This window comes from Microcebus murinus, chromosome 12 (assembly GCF_040939455.1).
Source record: "Microcebus murinus isolate Inina chromosome 12, M.murinus_Inina_mat1.0, whole genome shotgun sequence".
Taxonomy (NCBI): domain Eukaryota; kingdom Metazoa; phylum Chordata; class Mammalia; order Primates; family Cheirogaleidae; genus Microcebus; species Microcebus murinus.
In genome coordinates, this window is record NC_134115.1 from 14,107,236 (window position 1) to 14,134,110 (window position 26,875).

General features: G+C 37.9%; 1 protein-coding gene and 1 pseudogene across 4 annotated transcripts in view; one reads left to right on the forward strand and one right to left on the reverse strand.

Annotated features, from left to right (window-relative positions):
- The window catches only part of NAA35 (N-alpha-acetyltransferase 35, NatC auxiliary subunit), an 80,792-nt gene extending 55,887 nt beyond the window's left edge, over window positions 1-24,905 (reverse strand). For 2 of the 4 annotated variants that reach the window (XM_012787266.2, XM_076008565.1), the window contains exons 1-6: window positions 24,671-24,905; window positions 23,788-23,916; window positions 11,373-11,406; window positions 6,157-6,271; window positions 5,096-5,170; window positions 2,780-2,947 (exon numbers count right to left, since the gene is read on the reverse strand). In XM_012787266.2, the coding sequence (XP_012642720.1) occupies window positions 2,780-2,947; window positions 5,096-5,170; window positions 6,157-6,271; window positions 11,373-11,406; window positions 23,788-23,911 (516 nt within the window). In that variant the 5' untranslated portion in view covers window positions 23,912-23,916; window positions 24,671-24,905. The remainder of the gene's footprint in view (window positions 1-2,779; window positions 2,948-5,095; window positions 5,171-6,156; window positions 6,272-11,372; window positions 11,407-23,787; window positions 23,917-24,670) is intronic. The other 2 variants (XM_076008567.1, XM_076008566.1) reach the window with 2 other exon arrangements.
- Window positions 16,839-17,291, forward strand: LOC142874267 (CKLF-like MARVEL transmembrane domain-containing protein 3 pseudogene; annotated as a pseudogene).
- Window positions 24,906-26,875: the final 1,970 nt, after the last annotated feature.

Genomic DNA, 26,875 nt, shown 5'->3' on the forward strand with positions numbered 1-26,875 from the left:
CAGAGGTGGTGGTCAGAGAAAGGGATACTTCACACAGATCATTAAAGGGTTGCAATGCTCAAATCTAAGATACGGTCATTAAAAAGAGAAATTCTAGACTGAATCCTGCACATAAGGGGAAAGATGCTACGAAGGATTGGGTCAACTGAAAGAAATGGAATGTGAATAGTGATTACAGATTTATTGAGGCTAACGACTGTGTTGTGGTTGTGTAGGAAAGTACCCTTTTTCTTAACAGAGGTACACTGAGATATTAGGGGGAAGGAGGTCATAATGTATGCAACTTCCCAATGGTTAAGGTAAAAAAGATACACACGGGGGGGGGGAGTAAAAAAGCAAATAGGGCAATATGTTAGCAACAGCTGCATCTCCCTAAGAAATACAGTGTTCTCTATGCTGTTACTGTAATTGCTCTGTTTGGTTGAAATTATTTCCCAATAAAATTTTTTAAAAAAGATTAAGGGAAACAATAACTGCTCATATCATTCTCACACACACACACACAAAGTATGTGAGTATTTGTTTTCCCATCCTTATCAATCTGATGCATTATAAGAAATTCCTAATCTTTGCTAACAACGGGTAAAAAAACAGTATCTCATAGTTTTATATTTCTCTTAAGTGAGGTTAAATATCTTTTCTTATGTCTAAAGGCCATTTTACTTTCTATAAACTATCTTCTGTTTTTTAGTAACTTTCTTATACTTAAAATATTTCATCTATCTGGAATTTATTTTGAAGTGAAATGATAAGAAAGTAATTTTCAAGTATGCTAATCAATTGTTCCAGCACTATTTGTTAAAAGAATCCTTTTTCTGCCTTACTGATTTTGATGTCCTTTTAGGTGTATTTTGAGAATATAAGTATTTAAAATAATCTGTATTTCTTTATTCATTAACTCAAACTAATCTTTTTATAAAATTCTATCCAGTGGAAAAGAGTTTTCATAATGACACCCACATCAATTGGTTATTTGGTAGCTAAATAAGCCATGAGTCTATAAAAAGTAGACAGTACAGGTGGCGGGCAGGCAGGAGGGGGGAGGGAGGAGGAGAAGGGTGTATACTTACATAATGTGTGCGGTGCGCACCACCTGGGGATTGGACATTGCTTGCATCTCTGGCATGTCGGGGGGAGGGAGGGGTGGCAGGGGCAATATATGTAACCCTAATAATATTTGTACCCCCATAATATGATGAAATAAAAGAGGGGAAAAAGTAGACAGTATTCCATAAACAATTCAGATGGCATACATTCAAATGTGGACAACCATGTTGAGTATATCTTTAATTATTCTCACATATATAATATAAATTTAGAAAAGATTTGCATACTATCCAATGAATCAGTACTGGAACCAAGATATTTATTTTGGATCAGTAATTTACCAGTTTCCACAAATGGAAGAATTTAACAAAAATATTAGTTATTAATAATTTCAAATGCTATTACATTTTCCCTTAAAATTATCAGCATCTGAAAGCTTATTTTTTATGGTAAGAGGAAAAAAATCTTTCTATGTCTAAAACTCATACCACTTCCTCAGGTGATATACTTAAAACAAACCGGAAGAACTGTTTTAGTTTTTGTTGTTGTTGTTTTTTTAAAAAATAGATTTAAGGAGTACAAGTTAAATTCTGTTACATGTATAACATATGAACAGGTAACATGTGTTATATATAAATGAATAACAATGAAGTCTGTGCTTTTAGTGTGTCCATCACCCAAATAGGGTACATTGTACCCAATAGGTAATTTTTCATCCCTCATCCTCTTCTACCCTCACCCCTTTTCAGTCTCTAGGGTCCATTACACCACTCTGTGTCCTTGCATAGCCACAGCTCAGCTCCCACTTATAAGTAAGAACATGCAGCTTTTATTTTTCTATTCCTGAGTTACTTCACTTAGGATAATGGAAACTGGAGAAAAATGTTATATTCTAAAATATTCTTCATATCTTTCTTTCCCTTAGCCCTCTCTTATTCAAAGACTGAAAGTACAGCCTTTTTGTCTTATAATTTGTAAGAGACTTGAGGGCAAGAGCTATCTCTTCTATTTTTTCTGTGAAACCCCACAATATCCAAAACAGTACTCTGTACATAATGGATTTTCAATAAATGAGGGTACTAACAGAAAGAATATACACTAAAATCAAAGCCTTTCTCAGACAAAACTGGATTACTTTAGCCAATATATTTGTAAACAGCAATAGCATCACTTTTAAAAACTATTTTTGCAACCTTAAACACTTTAAGCAGCAGAAATAAAAATATGTACACAATGGAATATTATGTACATATTTAATATAAGAAATGATATTGATCTAGCACCTCTTATATTTTCCTGGATTGAGCTTGAGCCCATTATCCGAAGAGAGGTGACACAGACCAGAATAGGCTCCACATGTACTCGCCATCAAATTGGCACTGGCTGATTAACACTATGGTGCTCACATGGTAGTAATATTCTCCAGGGATCAGGGGGTTGTGGAGGGGTAAATTCACAACTAAAGGACACAGTGAGCATTGCAGAGGGGAAGGGCATGCCTCTTAACCCTCACTAGGGAGAGGCAAAGACTTAAAATGTAACCAAAATGTTTGTACTCTAATAATACCCTGAAATAATAATTAAAAAAAAGACAAGAGGAAAACAAGTAAAATAAAAACTGTTTTTAACTGTACATGTGGATAAAAATATGTATCATAAAATCATTTAAATACATCAGAGTGAATAAGGTGGTCAATGAACTTCAGGAATACTTATAATCACAAAATCTTACCTCTTCAAAAACAGCAGCTTTATTTACTTTTTCCCTTGCAATGTCACAGATTTTCAAGATTCCCAGAGCAAAAGCTTTCATGGCAGGATCTTCTATAAAGTCTGGATTATGAATGTAAAGGCACGTGAATACTGTCTGTGCCAAGGAATGGCCTTCTAACCACGTTATCTATTAAGAAATAAAAGAGTGTATATATTTAAGGTAATACACAGTCTGCACAGTCTAAGTTTATCTTAAAGTCACTGATCCAAATAAGCATAAGATTAATCACAAGAGTTAAAAGATGATTAAAGGGCAAGTCAGAAATGACAAGTTAGAATTTACTTCCATTGACTAAAGTTGTCCAAGAATCATATACTATAAATGATACATTATCTATAGGAAGCTTTCTCATATATTAATCAGTTTGTAATATATTTGGAGACTAATGAAGTTAGAGAACCTCCTTACATAGGCATCCAAAAGCAATCAATTCCACAGTGTAGTTAATTAAAGTCCATCAATTAGGAAATACACAATTTAAATCTAGGTCCTCAGCCACTCATTCAATTCTTCTTTTTTATCCCCATCATACTGCCAACAGCATTAACTCTCACTTAGACTATTGCCAAGAAACTATGCAATAGTTTTCCTATATCCTATCTCTAATTTAATACCCCCAATCAGAGAGATCTTTCTAAAACACTAAGATAATCATTAAATGCCATTTTACTGAGTAGCTACCATATGCTTGGCACCATGTTCCAGAGGATGGGAATACCGATAGCCAATAGCCAAAATGGAGTAACTACTATGTCCCAAGTTTTACGCTAGGTATTTTTATGTCTTATCTCATTTTTTCCTTAGTGTGAGAAGGGTATTTTTCTTTTACATGTAAAGAAACAGTGAGAGTTATTTAATTATTCATTTGCCCAAGTTTATACAGTTGTAATTTATACTAAAGGCCAAGATTTCTGCAAGATGAAAACAAGATACATGCTACAGTATTAAAAAATGAGAAATGGGCATGAAAAATATAATTAAGGCGTGTTTTTGGTATAACTAGTATGCAGAAGACAGACCTTTCTCACCAAAACCAACTGCCTATTAAAGCCTAAAGTCTTAGATACAATACCAAGAGTCTCATAGAATAGTTCCTCAATTTTGGCAAAAGCCCTTCCTCTATTTACCCTCCCTTCCTTCTCCACTACTCTCACACTCCTCCCACTTGGCTCCTTGCCAGACATCAGCCATAAATAGCTGTTCCTGATTCCTCAAACTGAACATTTTCACAATGCCATGCCTATACCATATTTGCCTGCAATACTGTTAACCTTCCTGTCATGTTCTTCAGTACCTCATATCAGTATCACCTCCCTTCTATACCCTTTCTTATCCTCCCAGACATAATTAACTCCTATTACCACAGCACCACTATTAATGCATTTATATGCTAACAGAATTGTTTCTTTACATGTCTGTCCCCAGCAATCCTCCAATTTCCTTCCCTACCCAACTAGGACTGTGAATTGTTAAAAGATAATAAAAAAGACATCTTAGATGGAAAGAGACAACTTTGGAGGATAAGGGATCAAAGATTCAGATTCTGGCTAGGCCCCTTCCTAGCAATGTAACACTAGGCAGATAATATAGATTAACTAATAGAGGTGATAAGACCTAAGTGAAAATTATACAAGTAAAACACCTAATAAAACTACTGTACACATATTGGCAATAAATAAATAAATGCTGAATGAACAAATGAATAAATTTTACATATAACTAAGAATGATGATTTAATGTTAATTTAAAAAGAAAGGAATAAGAAAGTAGAGGAGGGAAAAAAGCGGTATAAATGAGAATTTTTCCACAATTAAACAACACTGTGTCTAGGGAAGACATATAACCAGCAAATACAAATCACTAAAAGATTTTCTTCACAGAAGATGGTGAGTTTACTTCTTCAATTTATCCTAGACTAGAAAAAATCTCTCCAAAGCCATTCCAAAGTTCCCTTTGTTTCAATTCCATGCTTATTTATGGAACCTTCCAATTACAGATTTATTTCCTAGGTAACTTGAGAACAAAAAGGGTATTATAAATAATGGTTACAATATTATCTTCATTGAAAAGAAGAAAATGAGAACCTAAGATTATGTAAATGAAAAGATGAAATCTTTCCTGTGGCATAACCTGGCCTGCTAATCTTATCTGCTTAATCTTACTAGGCTCAGTATTATGTATTCATACTCAACATTGGTGTATATGCTTTTAAATTCCAAGATTTAGGAAAGTCATAGTTTTTAAATAAACCAATAGTCTTATTTTCATTCTTACCAAACAGCAAAAACATGTATCCATTATCCCTATCAGTTCAGGCAAGGTGAGGTCTTTAATTTTAATGGTGCCATCCTAAAAAGGGGAGGAGGGGGAATACGACATATAAGCAGAAATCCTTAAAAATTTATGTTTACTATGCACAGCAGCATTTTGGTTTTCAAATAATATTTTAAAATAGTTATTCTAAGAAAAAGTAATCTCATCACCTGATAAAGCTAAGATACCAAATTAACTCTGTATTCTTAAAGCCATTATATCTTTTTTAAAAATGTTATTTTTAACTGACAATTAAATAATACACCTTAAACAGGTCTTCAATAAGAAAAACCAAAGCCTCTCTAAATTGAAATAGTAAAGACCTTATAATAATGAAAAGTCAAACCAACAAGTATTTTAAAAAGCACAATTCAAATCGGTTTTAAGTAGTAATAAAAATGAATCATTTTAATGACCCAAAACTACTCATAAAAAAAAAACCCAAACATTTAAAAAAAAAACACTTCCCTTAAGTTGGTTAACTATACTGCCTGTAAATTTTATTTACACAAGCTATTTGCTTAGCAATACTTCTTCAAAAAATATGCAAAATTATGCTCTATAGCAACTACAAAGGAATTTCTAAATCAATACTCATTGAATACATTTTAAATTCACTACTACAAACCTTTTACTTAATATATCCAGCCATATAATACCATTCTTGTTATATTAACAATGGCTGGATACTTTCCGGACAGCCCTTGTATTGGCACACAAAATTTAATCCCTATACCAATTATCCTGTATTTGAATATACAGTAAAATGTTTTCAAAAATTAATTTAAAAAAATGCAATGCACAAATGCACAAACTTAGAGCAAGTTTTTAATGAAGACCTCACACAATATCTGGATTTTAATAGATAGAGATATGTAACTAAAGGTTATAACCAATTCTTGTTTGTATACTTAAGATGCTTTTAAGGAAATACAATTTAATATACTGTTTGACTTCATTACATTACATTTTAACATATAAAATAACAAAAAATAAAACACAAAAAGTACATTGTTGACTACCTTAATAGCTTGTTCAAAATTGAGAACTTTTCGATTAACTTGGTTTCCGATCATGCCAGCATCCATCTTGGGATCCATCATTTCAATAGCAGACATTGCTTCAAAAAGACCAAACCTGCAAATAAAATAATTAACCTCCAAAATTGTTTTTGAACCAGTAAATCTACTTTCCACAATGGCACAAAAATGATGATAGTACTTTTTAAAACTACAGTATTCTATGTATTTAGTCTTCCCAACTTGCTAACACTATTTCAATTAATCATCCTTAAACATAAAAATTCTTTCATGTACTTCCCACTCAAGTTATGTTTTTCATGCTTTCTTCAAAAAGGTTGCACGTTAGAAACTTTTGGAAAAAAGAGATTAACTGATTTATAATAGATTTCACTTTGCCTTCCTTAAATAATTTTCTCTAACATTCAGAAAATCATATTTGGAATAATCATTATCAAATGTAACTTTTACATTTTTTCATTTTCTTTATATCTTAAAAGTACAATAATCTGCCACATTACAGTCTACAAAACCCAAAATTTTGGCAATTACAAAATGAAAAATGATCCTGAAATCTTGATAGCCTGTACTTGTGGATAATTCATCATTAAAGCAGAGAGTTGTGATGCACTGTGGACTGACTACTAAGTATGTCATTAACTGAGACATGCCTCAAGAAATGGGAGAGGAAAAGGAAAGGCTAAAAGAAAGTTTGACTAAGCATCAAGCTACTGACTTTATATTTTGCTTGGTCTAAGCTATTAGACTACCAAGAAAATAAAGACATTACACTGTGTGTCCTCATCACACTAAATCATCTCTCTCAGATAAAAAGCAGCAATGAGACATCAAAAAGAGCTTTAACGAGACCGACTCTCTTTCCCTGCAATCCCTCTAATTTCCTAATGCTTCAATTTAAGATATTCTGATATGATTACAGGATATTAAAGACAATTCTCATCTAATCAAAATCTAAATGGTATTCTTCAAAGAGACTGCCAAGCTAAAAGAGATAATATTAAAGAATGGAAAAGAGAATTTTGTCAGTAAAAACAACAGAGATTCACCGATGATACCAGATATTGGTATTTTATTCTGGTGGTTTATTATATTCACCATTATATTATATTCACTAGACTATTACATTCTAGTGGTTTATTATATTAACCATGATACCAGAAAGCTATAATAATTAAAAGCATTCTAAATAGATCAATGGAAAAGAATATAAATAGTTCACATCCACATTTCTGTGGGAACTATGTATGATAAAGGTAGAATTTCAAATCAGTGGAAAAACAGTGGATTAGTTGATAAATACTGTCGAGATAAACAACTAACCACCTGGAAACAGTTAAATTTTTGATTTACACAATATGAAAAAATAAACTCCAGGCAGATTTAAGTTCTAAAGCTAAAACAAGTAAACACACACCAAACTACTCTTGTATAATTTACAAAGCCATAAAGGAAAAAGCTGATAGCTGCAACTGTGGAAATATTTTAAATTTATATATAATAGTAAACTATAGTTAGTTAAAACAGTTAATATCCAGAATATATAACTAACTCATACAAATAAACGTGGCAAAAATTCCAAAGAAAAACATACAGAGGGCATAAATGAACAATTCGCAGAACAGAAAATACAAACTCATTAACAAAAAGATGAAAAGCTGCTCAAATTCAGATATACAATCAGGTAATGTAAAACAAGATGATGAGGCTTTTTTTTGGCCATGAGATAGGGAAACTTTTTTTAAAAAAATCTAGTCTACTCTCGTACACTGTTGGTAGGAGTATAAATTGATAGACTTTTTCAAAGAAAATTTGGCTGAACCCATTAAAATATAAAACACTCAAACCCTTTGAGTCGGTCATTTGATGTCTAGGTTTCTATTCTGTAAAATTCTTTGCACACGTATAGGAGGTTTGTATAAATTATCAATGTCTCCAATCTTCTCATGTTATCAAGAAATGTTGCAATCTAAATGTCCATCAATAGGGACCATAACAGAATAAATTACATTTAAAAAAAATACAACAGTTAAAGTGAACAAGGTAGAGCTATTACAGACTAACATAAAAAATCTTCAAGATACAATAAATGGGAATAGAATTTACAGAATACCATATATTCCTTTTTATAATTAATCATTTTTACGATGTTTATTCATATAATTATAATTTTTAAAAGATCTAGAAGCACACGCAACAATCTGATAACTCATAACAGTGATTATTTCTGGGCAAACAGGGATCATACAGGTGTTAGGGGAAGTTTTTGCTTCCTCTCTGATGTCTGAATTTTTAAAAAACAAAGTATCCATTTTTTACTTACGAAAACCACTAAAAAAAGTTTTTATGGCACAATTAATATTCTATACCATTAGGTATTTGCCTAATTAGTAAAACTGTTACAGAAACTATAATAGCATTAAGTTAGCAACTTCATCCATTCAAGAAATATTGAGCACGTACTATGTTCTAGGCACTTGAGATACACGAGTGAGCAAAACAAATCTGCCCGCCTCATGGAGCTTACTACATCCCAGTGGGAGGAAGCAAACAATAAAGATAGGTAAATTATATAGTATGTTAGAAGACTGCATATGCTAGGAAGATAGGGAGAAAAAAAATAACAGGCTAAAGGAGATATGGATTGGAAAGATATAACTTTATTTTTTATTTTTTTTGAGACAGAGTCTCACTTTGTTACCCAGGCTAGAAGTGAGTGCCGTAGCATCAGCCCAGCTCACAGCAACCTCAAACTCCTGGGCTCAAGCAATCCTGCTGCCTCAGCCTCCCGAATAGCTGAGACTACAGGCAAGCACCACCACGCCTGGCTAATTTTTTCTATATATTTTTAGCTGGCCAATTAATATCTTTCTATTTTTAGTAGAGACGGGGTCTCGCTCTTGCTCAGGCTGGTTTTTAACTCCTGACCTTGAGCAATCTGCCCGCCTCAGCCTCCCAGAGTACTAGGATTACAGGCGTGAGCCACCACGCCGTCCAAGGATACAACTTTTAATAGATGGTCAGATAGGATGCTGGCAATCATGTTCTCTGGGCTCAGAGCCTAAAACCTTGGGGAAATGAAGGGGGCTAGGTCCCTCTAGTTGTCCTCTCTAAAGCTTTGTTCCATAGCCAGAAACAACGGTCTTTCCTGCATTAGTCTATGGTTTGGTTTCATTATGTCCTTCCTACAACTGCCTGTATCATTAAAATGATGATCCACAGTGATTCTCAAAGTGGATCACCAGCATCAATCGCACCTGTGAATTTGTTAGATTCAAATTCTATGGTCCCATACTAGACCTCCTAAATAAAGAACTATCAGGGTGGGACCCAGCAATCCAAGTTTTAAAAAACCCTCCAGATGAATCTGGTACACACTAAAATTTGAGAAGAACTGAATTTCAGGTTCTACCTTCCCCTTCTCCCTAACCAAAACGTCCAATCTGGTCCACTCACTAATTCAAAATTTCATATTCTTAATCTTAAAAATTGAGCCTGGCCATAGTAGCATAGAAACTGGGGCTACCTATGGGAATATAAACATAATCAAGCATTTCCCTTTATTTTGCTTTTCCAGGATGCTATGGTTTGGATATAGTTTGTCTCCACTAAAATTCATGTTGAAACTTAATCCCCAATGTGGCATTTTGCAGAGGTGGGGTCTAGTGTTGGGAGGTGGAGCCTAGTGGGAGGTGTTTGGGCTGTGGGGGCACATCCCTCATGAAAAGATCAATGCCCTCATGAACAGATTAGTGCTTGAGTTGTTGCTCTCTCAGGAACTCATTACATACAGTTGACCCTTGAAAACCATGTGTTTCAACTACATGGGTCCATTTATATGTGCATTTTCTTGTACCTCTGCCACCCATGAGACAGCAAGACCAATCCTCTCCTCTTCCTCCTCCTGAGCCTATTCAATGTGAAAATGAGGACCCTTATGATCCACTTCCACTTAATGAACAGTAAATATATTATCTCTTATGATTTTAACATTTTCTTTCTCTAGCTTATTTATCATAAGGATATAGTATATAATACATGTAACATACAAAATTTGGGTTAATTGGCTGTTATATGAGTTAAGTCTTCTGGTCAACATTAGCCTGCCAGTAGTTAATTTTTTGAGACAAAAAAAGTTACATGTGGGTTTCGGACTGCACACAAGGAGGGGCCGTTAGGTCCCCTAACTCTTTTGTTGTTCAAGGGTCAACTGTAGTTCTCAAGAGAGCAGGTTGCTGAAAAGAGTCTCACTTCCTCAGTTTCTCTCCCTTGCCTCCTCCCTCTCCATGTGATCTCTTTGCACATGCTACTCCTCTCTGCTCCCATCCTACTTTTCAACATGAGTTAAAGCTGCCTGAGGCCCTTACCAGAGACAGCCACCCTATCTTGAAACTTCCAGCCACCAGAATCGTGAGCCAAATAATCCTCTTTTCTTTCTAAACTACACAGTCTCAGGTATTCTGTTATAGCAAAACTAAACAGAGTAAGGCACAGAAATTCTCATTTACTTTTATCCAAGCACTTAGTCACCTGATCTCTGGTCATCAACTAATCTACTTCATATGACATACAACTGATACCTTTTCTTCAAGAAATTCCACATTCAGTATTTACACACCTTCAAAGAAAGGACCATAAGTCAGTTTCCCTAGCTACAGCCATTTCATATCACAAGTTGGGTCAGCTGCCCCAAAATAGCTCACCACAGTTAAAAAATATATTTATAGGCCGGGCGCGGTAGCTCACGCCTGTAATCCTAGCTCTCTGGGAGGCCGAGGCGGGCGGATTGCTCGAGGTCAGGAGTTCAAAACCACCCTGAGCAAGAGCGAGACCCTGTCTCTACTATAAATAGAAAGAAATTAATTGGCCAACTAATATATTTAGAAAAAATTAGCCGGGCATGGTGGCACATGCCTGTAGTCCCAGCTACTCGGGAGGCTGAGGCAGAAGGATTGCTTGAGCCCAGGAGTTTGAGGTTGCTGTGAGCTAGGCTGACGCCATGGCACTCACTCTAGCCTGGGCCACAAAGTGAGACTCTGTCTCAAAAAAAAAAAAAAAAAAAATATTTATAATTGGTTTTATTTTTACAGGTTTGAAATGTAAATTTTACTCTGATTCGTTCAAGGAATACTACTCTACATGAGGATAAAACAGATTGAAACATTACACTATACCATTTCAAGGAATACATAAATACTTACAGCTTATCATGAAGCAGTTCTCCCAACTTTAATTCTAAAAGGAACAAAGAGAAAAATCCTTTGAATAATACTGCATTTATGTTTAACTTTTAATTCTTAAGAAAGAGACATCAGCACCTGAAAAAATGTTTCTACATTACTTTAAAATTCATTTTCTAAGAAATGGTTATTTCTATTTCTATTTGATTACTAATATAATGCTTTCTATACAGTAATACTAAGAATAAATCAAGCAGTTTAGGAAAAAAAAGAAACTTTTGAGAATTAACAAGTGACCCATCACAGACAACAATATTCCAATCCGAATTACCAACCTCATTTTTAAAAAAATCTCTAGTATATTTCCCCAAGTAAACTTTTCTATAGAACCCATGGCTAGTTCTCAAGTTGTTTTTAGAACACTTGGTATCATGAGATTAGATCATGATACTAGCAACAGTGTCAAAACCATTTTTTAAAATTCCGTTTTATTTAAATCACGTAGAAAACACTTGAGTGAACAGCTAATCAAAACAGTGCTCATTCCCTGTAAGCAACAGTCATCAACCTTAGCTGCATATTAGAATCAAATGGGGAACTTTCTAAATCCCCATGTCCAAGCAGCACCCCAAACCAATGAAATCTAGGAATGGGACATATGTGGTGGTTTTAAAGCACTCCAGATGATTTTAATGTGCAGGTCAGTTGGGAGCCACTGCTATAACATGTAGAGCAGACTCAATATTGATGATCAAATCCTGTAGAAAGTGTAAAGAAGCGATTTTCAGAACTTTACCCAATCCTAGGCTGATCGTAAGTTAAATAACACTAATTTTTAAAAGTTCCAGGTACCAAAATAGATAAATGAGAATCATATATCAAAATATGATAATAAAGCATTACTAGAACATACACTAATAACCCAGTGATTCTCCAAGAGTGGTCTGGGAACATAGGAGTTTGTGATATTAAAATTACTTTCGTAATAATACTAAAATGGTCTGTCTTTTCCACTGTGTTGAAATTTGCACCAAGGATGCAAAAACAATGGAGGGGAAGGAAACAAAAACAAGTAATAGTGGGTAAAATTACTGCAAATTTAGCACAAATTAAGACAGTGGCCCCGAGCTAAACTAATAAGTGTACTCATCACTTGCAAACACTTGCAGTTTAAAAAGACAAACTTTTTTTCAATCTCACTTAAGAATGTCCCAGAGATCACTATTCATTAAGGAAATTAAAACCATACTGGTACTACCTCACACCCATTAGGATGGCTACTACAAAAAAATTAATGAGTATATGGAGAAACTGGAACCCCTGTACACTGTTGGTGGGATTGTACAGCCCCTGTGGAACATAGTATGGCAGTTCCTTAAAAAATACAAAGAGAACTACCATATGATGAAGCCAATTCAAATTCTGAGCATATACACAGAAGAACTGAAAGCAGGGTCTCAAAGAGATATTTGTACACCCATGTTGACGGCAGCCTTATTCACAATAGCTAAAACATGGAAGCAATGCAAGTGACCATCCATGAAAAGATAAGCAAAATGTGGTATACATATGAATGGAATATTATTCAGTCTTAAAAAGGGAGGGAATTTTGACATATAATATGGATGAACCTTGAAGACATTATGCTAAGTGAAAAGAGTAGTCACAAAAAGAAAAATACTGTATGACTCCACTTATATAAGGTACTCAACATAATCAAGAATCAAGAGACAGACTGCAGAATAGCAGCTGCCAAGGAATGGGGAGAGGAAAATATGAGCAGTTACTGTGTAAGGGACAGAGTTTCAGTTTCAAAGATGAAAAGAGTTATGGAAATGGATGGTGGTGATGGTTGCACATTATGAATAGATTAAACACCACTGAACTGGACACTTAAAAATGGTTAAGATAATAACTTTTATGTTAGGTGTATTTTAACACAATAAAAACAATGGAAAAACAAAGAAGAATGTCCTTGGTGAAGCAGTAAAAAGTATTAATCTCAAGGCCAGAAACAGCATGTGGCAAGTGAGGCACTTACAAAACAAAATGTAAGGAGGCATTCATTTTCAGTTCCTGCCTTCTTCAATTCTGCACCAGATGCTGCACTCGACTTCACCCTAGTACTAGCCCTGATTAATCTTATTAAATTTCAACCTTTGAGAACATGTCTTTTTAATATTCTATTTGACAAAATGGGAAGCTCACATAAACACTTCTGTTGCACACCAAAATAAGATGGCTATCTCAAGGAAATGCACTTGCACAATTAACATGGAACACTATTTTTACTTGAAAAAATGGACAAACTATAGTTATTCAGACTCAGAAAGGGTTTTTTTCCCAAAAAATAAATGAGTTTGTCACTTTAAGAAAAATAACTGAAAGTGTTTGTTACCAATGATAAAATCTGAACTTTCAAGCAAAAACTTAAAATTTTGGAAAACATGTATCTGCTACTATAAGTCTGACAGTTTCCCAATACTAAGAAGACATTTCTGTATTGGTGGCAATATTAACAAATGTGCTTTTTAATACTGAATAATGAAATGCGTTAACATTTGGAAGATCTGCATAACTCACTGAACCAGTATTTTCCAAATGGCAACAATGCATGTTACAAAATCAGGCATGGAGTAAAGATCCATTCAAAGTTCAAGACAGAGCAATGAGTTTTAATCCAACAGAGCAGGAAAAGTCCACATTGATAGGTTTCAGGTTCCCCACTGCAACTAACCTTTAAGAAACTACCACCTGTCAAGTTTTTGAGGTAGTATCAAAGAAGAATATCCACAATTATCTGAAAATACTCCTTCATTTTCAATGTATTTGGTGAACCCATATTTACTTAATATACTTCAACCAAAACAACATGTGGCAACCGACTGAATTACAGAAGCAGATTTGAGATTCAGTTGCCCTCTGTTATGGTAGAGTTAAAGAGATGTGCAAAAATGTAAAACTACTCTTCAAAATTATTTGTTTTGGAAAATACATTCATTTTTCAATACAAAATGTTATTTATGGCCGGGCGCGGTGGCTCACGCCTGTAATCCTAGCTCTCTGGGAGGCCGAGGCGGGCGGATTGCTCGAGGTCAGGAGTTCGAAACCAGCCTGAGCAAGAGCGAGACCCCGTCTCTACTATAAATAGAAAGAAACTAATTGGCCAACTAATATATATAGAAAAAATGAGCCGGGCATGGTGGCACATGCCTGTAGTCCCAGCTACTTGGGAGGCTGAGACAGAAGGATCGCTTGAGCCCAGGAGTTTGAGGTTGCTGTGAGCTAGGCTGACGCCACGGCACTCACTCTAGCCTGGGCAACAAAGCGAGACTCTGTCTCAAAAAAAAAAAAAAAAAATGTTATTTATGTTAACATGCAATGGTTTACTACCATTGTTTTTAACTAAATTAATAGTTTTTAAACTTCTCAGTTTTAAATTCTAATATAGTAAACACCTGTATATATAAAATATACACATAGAAAGTAATTCTAAAGAGTATAATGGGGTCCAGAGACCAAAAAGTTTGAGAATTGCTGTAATAATTTATCATATATTTAAGGTAGCTAGGGGTACCAAATAGCTTCATCAAACTTAAAAACACTCCACACATCTAGAAGCAAGTCAGCCACATTTGGCCTGTCAAATGAAGGGCTGAACTAGATGATTCAAAATTTCTTAGAACTCCAGTAATCAGACCTCTCACTCACAAAACTATGGACAGTAAACTCTAAGATTTACTCACAGAGTGGAGTACAAGCACCCCCACTGCATGATCTTGTATAGCACTATAGAAGTGCATAAATTGGGCCTTATCCAATTGGGAAGTAGTCCTCAAAAAATTTAGTGAGAAGGATGTTTCATATTATCATTAGCCGTCAGAGCAATGACATCATCATATATCATGTAGCCTCTGGAAAACTCTACTATATACTAATAAGAGAATGAGAATCAAAAAGGGCAAGTAACCTCTTAGTATTACCATAAAAAGAGCTTCAACTTTGCAAACCCTGTGAAATGGTCTTGGGGATCCCAATAACCCCAGAGCACACCAAACCACTGAACTAAGAGTAACACAATGATTTTTTAAAAAGTTACTTCTACTTTTAAATTAAAGCTTTAAGTAGGCTCAACAGTACATGGTTTAAACCACTCAAAGAGAAAAACTAGGTATGAGGAAAACAGCTCAAATCATAGTTGTAATAATTCAAAATTTTCTGGCAATCTTGACAATAAATTATCTTTTTAATTTCATCTTTACTCTTACATGAGGCATGAAGAGATCTCATATAAGGGATGTATAGATCTGTGTAAGTATAAATTTAACTTCATTTTGTGGGTTACAGAATTTCATGAAATCTTACTAGGGACATCCTTTGTTTTCCCTTGGAAATAAACAATCATAACTTTTGAATACAGTTTGGATATGCAGCAGTGTCAAGCATTTAAAGAATACGATCATTTTCCTGAAGAATTGTAATCTAATAGCACAGAGAAAAAAAACATGCAAATAGGTGACACTGTAAATGCATTTTACCATCTTATAAATGAGAAGATCATTTGTAAACTGGTGTTACAGATCTTTGAAAAGATTTTTACACATAACATTATAAATGATTAAGTTCCCAACTATGGTCCCTATAAAGGCCCTGTTTAATCTATAACCGAAATCCTATCCGCTGTAATAGTGATATTTAAACAGAACAATTAAAGTTTATTCCTGGGTAAAGGTGATCAACTAAATACATGCAACTATCTTTAATTCTCTTCTGAAATTCCATTAAAACGAGGGATTTTTTTTAATCAAAGGCATAACCTCCAAAAAGGAGGAAAAAAAGGAGCAGAAAAACAAATAACAGCAATAAAATAGGAGAAAGTTGAAAAAAAGACAAGTAGTTTCTTAGTAGATACATAAAAATTGAAGCCTACAACTAGCAGTGGAGAAAACCCAAAACCAGCCTGATTTAGCACTTGCTTCTGAAAATGAGTGTAATGGGGGGCTAAAATAGAGGACTGAGCAGTCAAATTCCCCAGAGCCCTGTCTAAATGTATGCCCCTCCTGCACCCTGTGTAATCCTGAAGACTTTCTTTGGAGACTGTAAAACAAAAAGTTCCCAAGGGACATCAGGTAATTTGAAGGCCAGGGTACAACAGTGGAAAGAGGAGGCACTAAGTAAACATGTGAAAACTCCAGACCTCTTCCCCTACTTAACTGCTAAGTCATGGGCAGTCAAGCCTCTTCAACCTCAAGGCAGGAGGTTAGACTCTTAATAATTCATTTTTGCCACTTCCCTCCCCGGCACAGGGCGAGAGGAAGGGAGGCCGAGCCTGGGTCTGCAGCCGCCGCCATGTGGCCCCCAGACCCCGGCCCGGCCCCGCGGTCCCGGACTCCGCGCCCTGCCGCCGGCGCGCGCCATCCTCTGCTCGCTCAAAGGCCACCTCCTGCTGGCGGAGTCAGCTCTGTCCTTCATCACCTTCATCTGCTATGTGGCATCCTCAGCGTCTGCCTTCTTCACAGCGCCTCTCCTGGAGTTCCTGCTGGCCCTGTACTTCCTGTTCGCTGATGCCATGCAGCTGAACGACAAGTGGCAGGGCTTGTGCTGGCCCATGATGGACTTCCTGTGCTGTGTCACTGCTGCGCTTATCTACTTCGCCATCTCCATCACCGCCGTCGCCAAATACTCAGACGGGGCTTCCAAGGCAGCTGGCATGTTTGGATTCTTTGCCACCACCGTGTTTACTATTGACTTCTACCTGATCGTTAATGATGTAGCCAAATTCCTCAAACAAGGGGACTCCACAGATGAGACCACAGCACACAAGACAGAAGAAGAGAGCTCAGACTCGGACTCAGACTGAAGTCCTAGCCGTGTCCTGGCAACCCGAGCCACATGGAGCCTCCACCCTGCACCTTCCTGACATGGCTGCCTGGGGACGCAGCACGTCGGAAAGGAGGCTGTGACTTCTCCAGCAGCTGCTGTCGCTGGGTGCCTGCCCACAGCCTCAAGGTCACACCTGAGCCCAGCATGCGAGACTGATCCTTGGCTTGGCACTGTTAACCACTCTGCACCCGTGGGTACCTTGAATAGTCCTCCCCTTCTCCCAGTTTCTGTCCCCCAGACCTTAAGCCCTTTAACCTCTGCCAAAAACAAGCACAAGCAGCAGTTGACAGAGCCTACTGCCACCTGCTGCCGTCAGCAGTTCATGCTGTAAAGTGGGGAGTGTGTGTGTGTGGGGGGGTGTCACCTATGTTTTGCCAACAGGGACAAATACAAAAACCCCCACAGGGCTGCAGTTTTCGTATGCACGTGGTGCTCCTGCTCACGCCACGCACTTGGTCGAGAAGGACTGTCGTGATAACTTTTGTTCAAGGAGCACCGGTTCCCTCTTCCTTCTAGAAGCAGGGAGAAAACTGACCTTTGCCTTATCTGAGAGAGAGGGTCTCAGCGCCCATACCCGATGCCTCACACCCTGGGAAACCATGTCGTCTTCGAGTGAGGTGGCCATTCTGGGCCTGAGACTGACTGAAAGAAGAGCTCGAAAACTAGCTTCCCAGGTCCAAAAGACAGAGGGTCCCAAACAATGATGCAGCAGTGACAGTGTCACGGGTGGCTGGGCGGGCCCAGCAAACCCTCTAGACACCAGAGCAGGTCTCCTGACCACCTCACAAGGTGAGACGAGCCTTTTATGTTCATCTAAGGACTTACACTGTGTATCTATAATGAGATTTTGTAACTTTTTATGGTTTTTTAATATATATATACACACAAAAGCAGCTTCTTAACAATTGGCATTTCCTGTGACCCTAGACCTCATGAACAAACCAGAGTTCTGGATCCATGTTTTGGGCATTTGTAACCTTCCTCTCTTGCATGTGAATCCCCTACCCTGAAAAAAGCCATAACAGATTAAAAAAAAAATTCATTTTTAAAACAAATATATATACTTAGCACCTACAAATGTTCTGGGGTGAAAGGCAGCAGAACATAAAGGAAGAGCAACAAGAAGCTTAAGCAGCCCAGATTTACTTTACTTTCTTTTTTTTTTTTTTGAGACAGAGTTTCACTCTGTTGCCCTGAGTAGAGTGCCGTGGAGTCAGCCTATCTCATGGCAACCTCAAACTCCTGGGCTCAAGCCATCCTCCTGCCTCAGCCTCATGAGTAGCTGGGACTACAGGCGTACGCAACAACATACGCTAATTTTTCTATTTTTTGTAGAGATGAGGTCTCACTCTTGCTCAGGCTGGTCTCGAACTCCTGAGCTGAAGTGACCCTCCCACCTCAGCCTCCCAGAGTGCTAGGATTACAGGTGTGAGACCACCGCACCTGGTCAGCAGCCCAGATTTTAGAAGAGGGAAGAGAAAGCAATAAAAAGAATTATCCTGAAGAACTAGGCAAGAGCTGAAGAAACTGGATGGATAAGGGGGGCCTTAAAGAATGATATGGGTTATAAAGACTAAGGAAGAATGAACTAAGCCATCAAAGAAAGAAGAAAATTGAATGAGAGGACAGGCCCATATCCTCCTAGACTAGAGCATAAAAAGAATGAAGTTAGGACAGCAAACCTTGGATTACTTCTGGGCTCTAGATACTCGCTGGTATAATCATCCTAGGAGAGGATGTTGGCTATCCACAGTGTGGAAGAAAGGAATCTAGTAGGCAGGAGGAAGACCAGTGTATGTTATATGATCACTTATGTTTAACTGTAATTTCTAAGTTGTGGGTTTATAATTCAGAAAGCATCTAAACATGGAAAACCAAATAAAATATGAAGATCAGAGACTTTTCTTTTCTAAGTACAGAGTAATTTCTCATACCTCCAAAAGCCAAAGAGATCATGAGGTAACACAATGCAAAATAGAGCAGAGTTCTAGATGTGAAAGGGGCCCATAACTCTTGAAACTCTACAAGTGAGTGAGTAGAGTGAGTGAGTGAGTAGACCCTTTTTCTGAGTTCCTTACTGGCTCTAGGTCATTAGAGGTCCCCCACAGAGTCTTTCATAGGGTACCAAAGATGGCAAAGAGGAAGAAAGAACAGAGAAGAGTACAAATAAATGGGAGAACAATTCTTAAGAAAGGAGGAACCATGTAAATAATTTTTTTAAAAAGGGGTTTCAGTCTACTAATATAAAGCATCCACCCAAACAGGATCCAAAATGAGAAAAAGCAGAAAGGCCTTTTAAAAATATGTAATATATACTTTGTCGGTAGTTTTTAAAAAAAAAAAAAAATATGTAATATATATATATATATATATACACACACACACACACACACACACATAGGCAGGGCATGAAGGCTCACACCTGTAGTCCCAGCATTTTGGAAGGCCAAGGTGGGAAGAATACCTGAGGTCAGGAGTTAGAGACCAGCCTGAACAAGACAGTGAGACCTTATCTCTACAAAATATTAAAAAATTAGCTGGTCATGGTGGCACACGCCTGTAGTTCCAACTACTCAGGAAGCTGAGGCAGGAGGATCACTTGAGCCCAGGAGTTTGAGGTTGCAGTGAGCTATGATGATGCCACTGTACTCTAGCCCAAGCAATAGAATGAGACCTAGTCTAAAAAATAATTTAAAAATTATCTTTCTCTTCAGAGACTTTGCTTTGTACAGGTAAAAAATGAGATGGTTTAAATTAGGCAAGTTTCCTAGAAAAAGGAAAGCCTAGAGGTATTACTTAAAATAGTCACATGTTGCCTATCAGGCAAAATTAACAGTGATGGCATCATATATTCAAAATAATTTGGAAAAGAAAAAACACAAGAGCCTCAAGAACAGTTATAGGAAAAGTGGAGAGGATGTGTGCCACCCGCCTAACAGGAAATAAAAGAAATGATGAAAGTTAGAAGTTTGTATATGATCTAGGACTTTGAAAAGCACTAAAAGAATAAGTAAAGATGTGCATGAAAAACAACTTTGTCATCAGTACGCATATTATTTTATGATAGCAAAAAAAAAAATCAGAGCCTAGACAAATGTCATCACACAGTCACCAAAGAGGAGAGACTACTGTGACAGTTAAAGAAAAGGATGTAATCGTATCTGTTTTAAATGTTGTTTTTTAGAAAGTCCTAGAACAGCAGTCTAAACTATAATTAGACTATAATCTGATTATTTTGAGAAGGGAAAACAAATTATTAATACCACAAGCTCAAGAGCTACCAATAGTCTTTAGTCCTAAATCTATACATAAAGATGATTTAATTCTATACTAACTTTTTAGTTCCAAGAAATACACGTCACATTTGTGCCACTTGACACCATGTAAGAGTTAATAGGATGGGATGATGTTGGCAATAAAATGATATGACACCCCTTCTCAACAACTGAAGCAGGAATTAAACTGTATCTCTTACTCAAGGTTCCTTCCACAAAGAAATAAGCCTAATTTATGATGATATAACAATGATGCCAACCTAAAGCACCTCTGCACGCCAGTACTCTAAACTGCTTTCTTGAGTTCAATTCTCCTTACAACTCAAAAAATGAAAGGATATATATATATATATATGTATATATGAAAGCAAGCAGCAGCACTAAAATCAAGAGGACCTCTAATGTCATATTTAGCTGACACTAAATTCTGAAGATGGTCTTTAAACTGTGGTATGCACAACCACGGGTGTACATCATGTCCCAGGGTACTAAGACAGGATAAAAAAAACTGTACAGCTGCCTAGTGCCAATTCAGGAGGGAAAGACCTTTAACATAAATGAAAATATGGTGTAAAATGCAAATTTTTCCATGAATTTCTAAGATAAAACAAGCAATTACAAGGATATCTTGTGCTTATGAATGAGCTGCTTTGAACTACACCCACAAGATTTGGGAAGGGGAGGTTGAGGAGTGTATGTGCTCATTCTCTTCTGCTGTCAATCAGGGAAATGTTTAAGAAACACATCCTCTCTCATCTCCCTTTTACCACTCCAGCATTCACCAGTTAAGCCACGTGAACTTTCTTTGTCCTTATAGTAACCCTTCTATTTCATTCTACCACTCCTAGTCCGAGGCCATAACACTTCAATTGGGCTAAATGTCTCTAAGGTTACCGACTCTCTTCATCCTAATCCATCACAAATTATGCTGGCATATTAATCTTCTTCATATACTTTCCACACTGAATTAAACAAATCCCTGAGTAATAACAGCTTCAAGTACCTACTATAGACTGAGTACTTTACCACCTCATTTAATCCCCAAAATGTTAAAAAGTAGAAGCTCAAAATATTTTACAGAGGAGAAAACTAAGACTCAGATTAAACTATCCAAGGAAACTAAGCTAGTAAGTGACAGAGTTGAGACTCCAGCCTCTGTCTAACTACAAAAGCTTACTATGAAGCTACTCTCTCCAAGCCATTATACTGAATGTCAAGGAATACACTTTCAATCTTATGCTCAAAACCATTAAAGACCTCCCGCCACCCATAAAACAAGCTCAAACTAAAAACACACACACACAAAAAAACAAACCAACAAAACCAGTGGCACTGAAAACCCTCTACAATTCCTAGCATTGAAAATTGTTCAAGCAGAATTATTCACTGTTCCTAAAACATAAAATTTTGCTGAACTCTAGCTTATATAGTTCATTTCAGTCTAGAATAATTCCATCACCTTCACTTATAGAAATTCAATCTCTCCTTTAAGGCTCAACTCAAACCATATATCCTTCATAAAACCTTACCCATTCAGGCTACGAAAACAGCCCTCCAATTTAAATCACTTAAAATCAGCACAAGATGACAGATACGATCCACTTAATAGTCCAAGATTTCTGAGGACGAAAATTACACCGTAAATTCTCTCTACCTTAGATGGACACATACAGGCAGTCACCCAACCTCAAGTCTAATGTTCTTTCCACTATCTCACTAAGGCATACTTTAACTAGACATGTATTTCAAAACAGTCAAAGGGTAGGCACATGATTTATTATTTTGCTTATACTTGGCATGCTTTCTTTCCACCTGCAGCTGCTCTACGTCTTCACCCTTCTCCTTCAGAGCACTATTCAAACATACCCCACCTCACTATCACCAAGACCTAAGATCTTTGGGAAAATGAAGCCATCAGGTGTGAATTCCTCCACCATTCCTTCCTAGCCACTTAAAAATACACCTGTATCTTCACCATCCTAACCTTAGTTTCTCTTGTTTCAGTGTGTCCCTATGGTTCTCCCCAAGTTAATTTCTCTACTTAAAAATAAATAAATAAAAAAGAGAACAAAAAACAAAAGAAAAAACCCAAAAGAGTAATTTCTCTACCATGTTCTTGATCCCATCCTCTCTTTAAAGTTCAAGCTTTGACTCTATTATTTGTTCCTTTCTCTTATCTTCAGTATTTCCCTAAAGCTCTTTCCCTTCAAACAACAATATGTTCATTTCTCCAATCATTTATTCTCATTCATTGAACTTGATAATATGTGCCAGGCACTGTTCTATGTGCTAGGGTTACAGACATGATCCCTGCCCACGCAGAGCTTATGTTTCAGTGGATGAGGATGACAATACCCAAGAAATAACTGAAAATAATGATTTCTGACAAAGATAAGCACTACAAAGAAAATAAAACAGGTTGTCAACTGAGGTGGAGTTAGAGAGAAGAGAATGAGTGGGTGAATCCACTTAGAGTAGTTGTTTTGAGGTCTTCAGTGGGGAAATAACATTTAAGTGGTCAAGAAGGAGCCAGCTGTGCGAAGGACCAGGGCAAAGCAATTTAACACAGAGAAAACAAAATCCAAGAACCACATAGGAGTGTAGAGTGAGGAGACCAAAATGATCTTGTGACTGGAATATAACCAGCCTTATAGGGCAGCAGTAGAAAAATGAATGTGAGGGGTAGGGAGGGACCAGATTTTATAGGCCATGGGGAAGCAGTTTGGATTTTACCTGCAACATAGAGCCTCTGGAGTATCTTAAAAAGGAACGATGTGATCTGAGAATTTTCAAACCTCAAGTATACAAAAATACTACCATCTTTAGGTCAATATAATTAGTGTTTGTTTCTACAGTCAGAAATTACTGCTGTGTGCCCTCTAACCTGTCAAAGTTAGAACAGTTTAATTAGAAAAAATGCCTATGAGAGAATAGCTTGAGCCCAGGAGTTCGAAGTTTCAGTGAGCTGTGATTGCACAACCACTGCACTCTAGCCTGGGTGACAGAGAGTGACTCTGCCTCCCCCCCCCACACACACACACAAAAAAAGAAAGCCTCAACTTGTGTATTTAATGCTATATGAAAAAAAATCAAAATAACACTGGCTTTAAACAAAACTTAAAATTAGAGGGTAAAGGCAATTGTGGTTAACAAACTTGTTAAACCACACTTACCTGTTGATTTATTTTCACTTATTGAGGTAAGTTTAGAAATCACCATCATGATTTTATTTTACCCTTCTGAGATTTTGAACTTCTAATCCAAAATTTCAAACTCACCTCGACATGCTTCTTCAAAATCTTGGGTAATGTCCACCCAGCTTGTATTGCTTTTTTCCATTTTTTCTGGCATACTGAGCTCCCATCCTGAATCATCATCATCCACAGAAGCTTTCATAACCATTATGCCTGTAAAATTAACAATGATGTAAGAGAAAGGACGAAGCTTTCAGGGCAAGAGTATTTGCAATAATGTGTCTTTAAGTATTGGATGAAAGTCTTACTAAACTCTTTAAGCAGAACTCTTCTGTGTCTGAGGACCGTATTGAAAAAAAATTACTTTAATGCAATTAAATCTCACGTTAATTAACACTTCTACTGCTTATTTACCAATAGCTCACCACATATCAGGGCTCATAAAAAGTTTGCCTTCCCTCTATTTAAGAAAAATCAGAAACCATCCCACCACTAGCCCAAGAAGAACCAACTCCAGAGCTTCCAACTTTCAATATCGGCCACGAATGTCCAAGGCACTATTCGAGTCCCCTCTGGCGGCCCAGGACCCCATGTGGCAACTACTCAAGTCAAGGTGGCCTTTCACCTGGCCAGAGCTCGCTTGGCCAACCTTTTCCGGTCCGGGGCAGGATTCAAGCATAGCCTTGCAGGAGGTGGGTAGTGGAGGGGGACGAGGTGCGGACGCGCACCGCAGGGTCCCACCAGCCGGACCCAGGGCCGGGGCGCACCTGAGGCGAGGAGCCGCTCCACCTCTACCCCGCCTAGGTCAGCCTGGCCCAGCCCCGGCCCCACAAGGCGCGGAAGCAAGGACAGGGCTGTCTCCGCGAGGGAGGGCGGGCACGCCCGGCGCTGGGTCGTCGCCCCGGTAACAGCAGGCAAGGCCCGGGCCTTGGCGAACAGTGGGCACCGGGGAGCCCAAGGCTCCTACCTGAGGCACTGCAGGAGGGCCGGGGCCGCAGGGTGACCTGGCGTCCCCAGGGTCCGCCACACGCACTGGGGGCCGCGGCTCTCGGACACGCGAGCGAGAGGGTCTCAATGGCTCCGCAGGGGCGGTCCCTACCTACTTCTCCCGTGGTCACCCGCGCCGCCACGCACCGTCCGAACCACGGAAATAACGACGCCGCCTCAGCCGCCGCCGCCCCCTCCCCTCTCAGCCCAGCCCGACCGGCCGCGTGCGCGCATGCGTACGCCCAGAGCGCGCGACACCGCCCCCTCTCCCTTACTCCTGGGGACTTCGCGCTCCCGGGCCACACCCCCTCCCTCGCTACCACCTCCGTTCGGCCGACGGCAGCCGCCTTCTCTTCTCGCGGGATTACAGCCAACCGCGAGACCGGAAACTAACTTCGCACCCCACCCTCCGTCCCAGTCCCGAGTTGGGGGCGGGTCCCAGCAAGAGGCGGAGCCTGGGGCTGCAGAGACCGCCCTGTCCTGCGTGGCTCCCTGGGAAATTCTTAGAAAGGTGACGCGAAGGCGGAAGGAAGCAATAGAGGTTCGCGTAGACTTTACTGGTTGCAAAGGTGAATTAAAAGCCCGGCTGGGAGATCTCTGTACAGCTAGTGCTTCCTGACAATGGATTTTTGTTTCCTAGACAGTGCCTGGGGGGTTCGCGATGGAAAAATAGAAACAATATCTGCAGAATAAAGCCAGCCATTTTCTTTCAGATTCTTACATGTCTTAGATTTTCTTAAAATGTATTATAGAATAAGTTTTTAAAATGGGGTTACATAATAGACGGGCACAGGTAAGAAGCACATCTTTATCACTACATACCCTTTAGAATGGCCAAAATTTTAAAATTAATACCAAATGTTGGCAAGGACTTAGAGTGACTGGACCTCTCATATGTAGATGGTGGGAATGCAAAATGGGACAACCACTTTAGAAAAACATCTTTTCTTGTTTTAATTTAGTTTTAATTTTTTTTTAAGACGTGGTCTTGCTGTGTTGTCGAGGCTACATGCAAATTCCCTAGCTTAAGGGATCCTCCTGCCTCAGCCTCAGCCTTCCCAGTAGCTAGAATTATAGGCATGTGCCACTGTGCCCAAGCAACTATCTTTTCTTATAATCATATACTTATCATATGATTCAGTAAGTCCATTCCTAAGACTTACATTCCTATATACCTAGGAATGAAAACATACATTCACACAGAGGCCCATACATTCATGTTCATAGCAGCTTTGTTTTGTTTTTTTTTTAATTTTTTTTTATTTTGGCATATTATGGGGGTACAGATTTTAAGGTTTCAATAAATGCCCATTTCCCCCCCTCCCAGCTTTGTTTTTAATAATTGAAAACTGGAGACAACCCAAATGTCCATTCATCAAATGGTGAATGAACAAACAACTTATGGGCATATCCATATAATGTAAGAAATACTAGTCATCAATGAACAGGGATGAACTGCATGATTCTGAACTGATTCAACAGGATTGAATCTCAAAACTGCGTTGAGCAAAAGAAACCAGATGCAAAAGAATATGATTCCATTTACATGAAACTCTTGAAAAGACATCTATAGTGTTTTTTCATGTGCTTATTAGCCATTTATAGATCTCATTTGGAGAATGCCAGTTTTTGTTTTGTTTTGTTTTTGCCCATGTTTATGTTGGGTTACTTGTCTATTATTGAGTTGGGATTGTTCTTTATATACACTACCTAAAAATACTCCATTAGATATATGATTTGAAATATATTCTCTTTCATTCTTTGGGTTGTCTTTTAACTTTCTTAAAAGCTAATTTTTCTATTTTCAGTATAGATGGGGTCTCACTGCTCTTGCTCAGGTTGGTCTCCAACTCCTGAGCTCAAGCAATCCTCCCACCTTGGCCTGCTAGAGTGCTAGGATTCCAGGTGTAAGCCACCACATGACTTTATCAGCCATCAGGAAAATACAAATAAAAACCACAATGAATACCACTTCACACCATAAAAGAGATCCATAATAACAACTGTTGGTGAGGATGTGGAGAAATTGGAACCCTCATATATTGCAGAGAAGAATGTAAAATGGTACAGCTGCTTTGGAAACAGTCTAGCTGTTCTTCCACAGGCTAAACATATATTACCCTATGACCAGCTCCTATTCCACTCTTAGGTATATACCTAAGAGAAATGAAAACTTACGTTCACA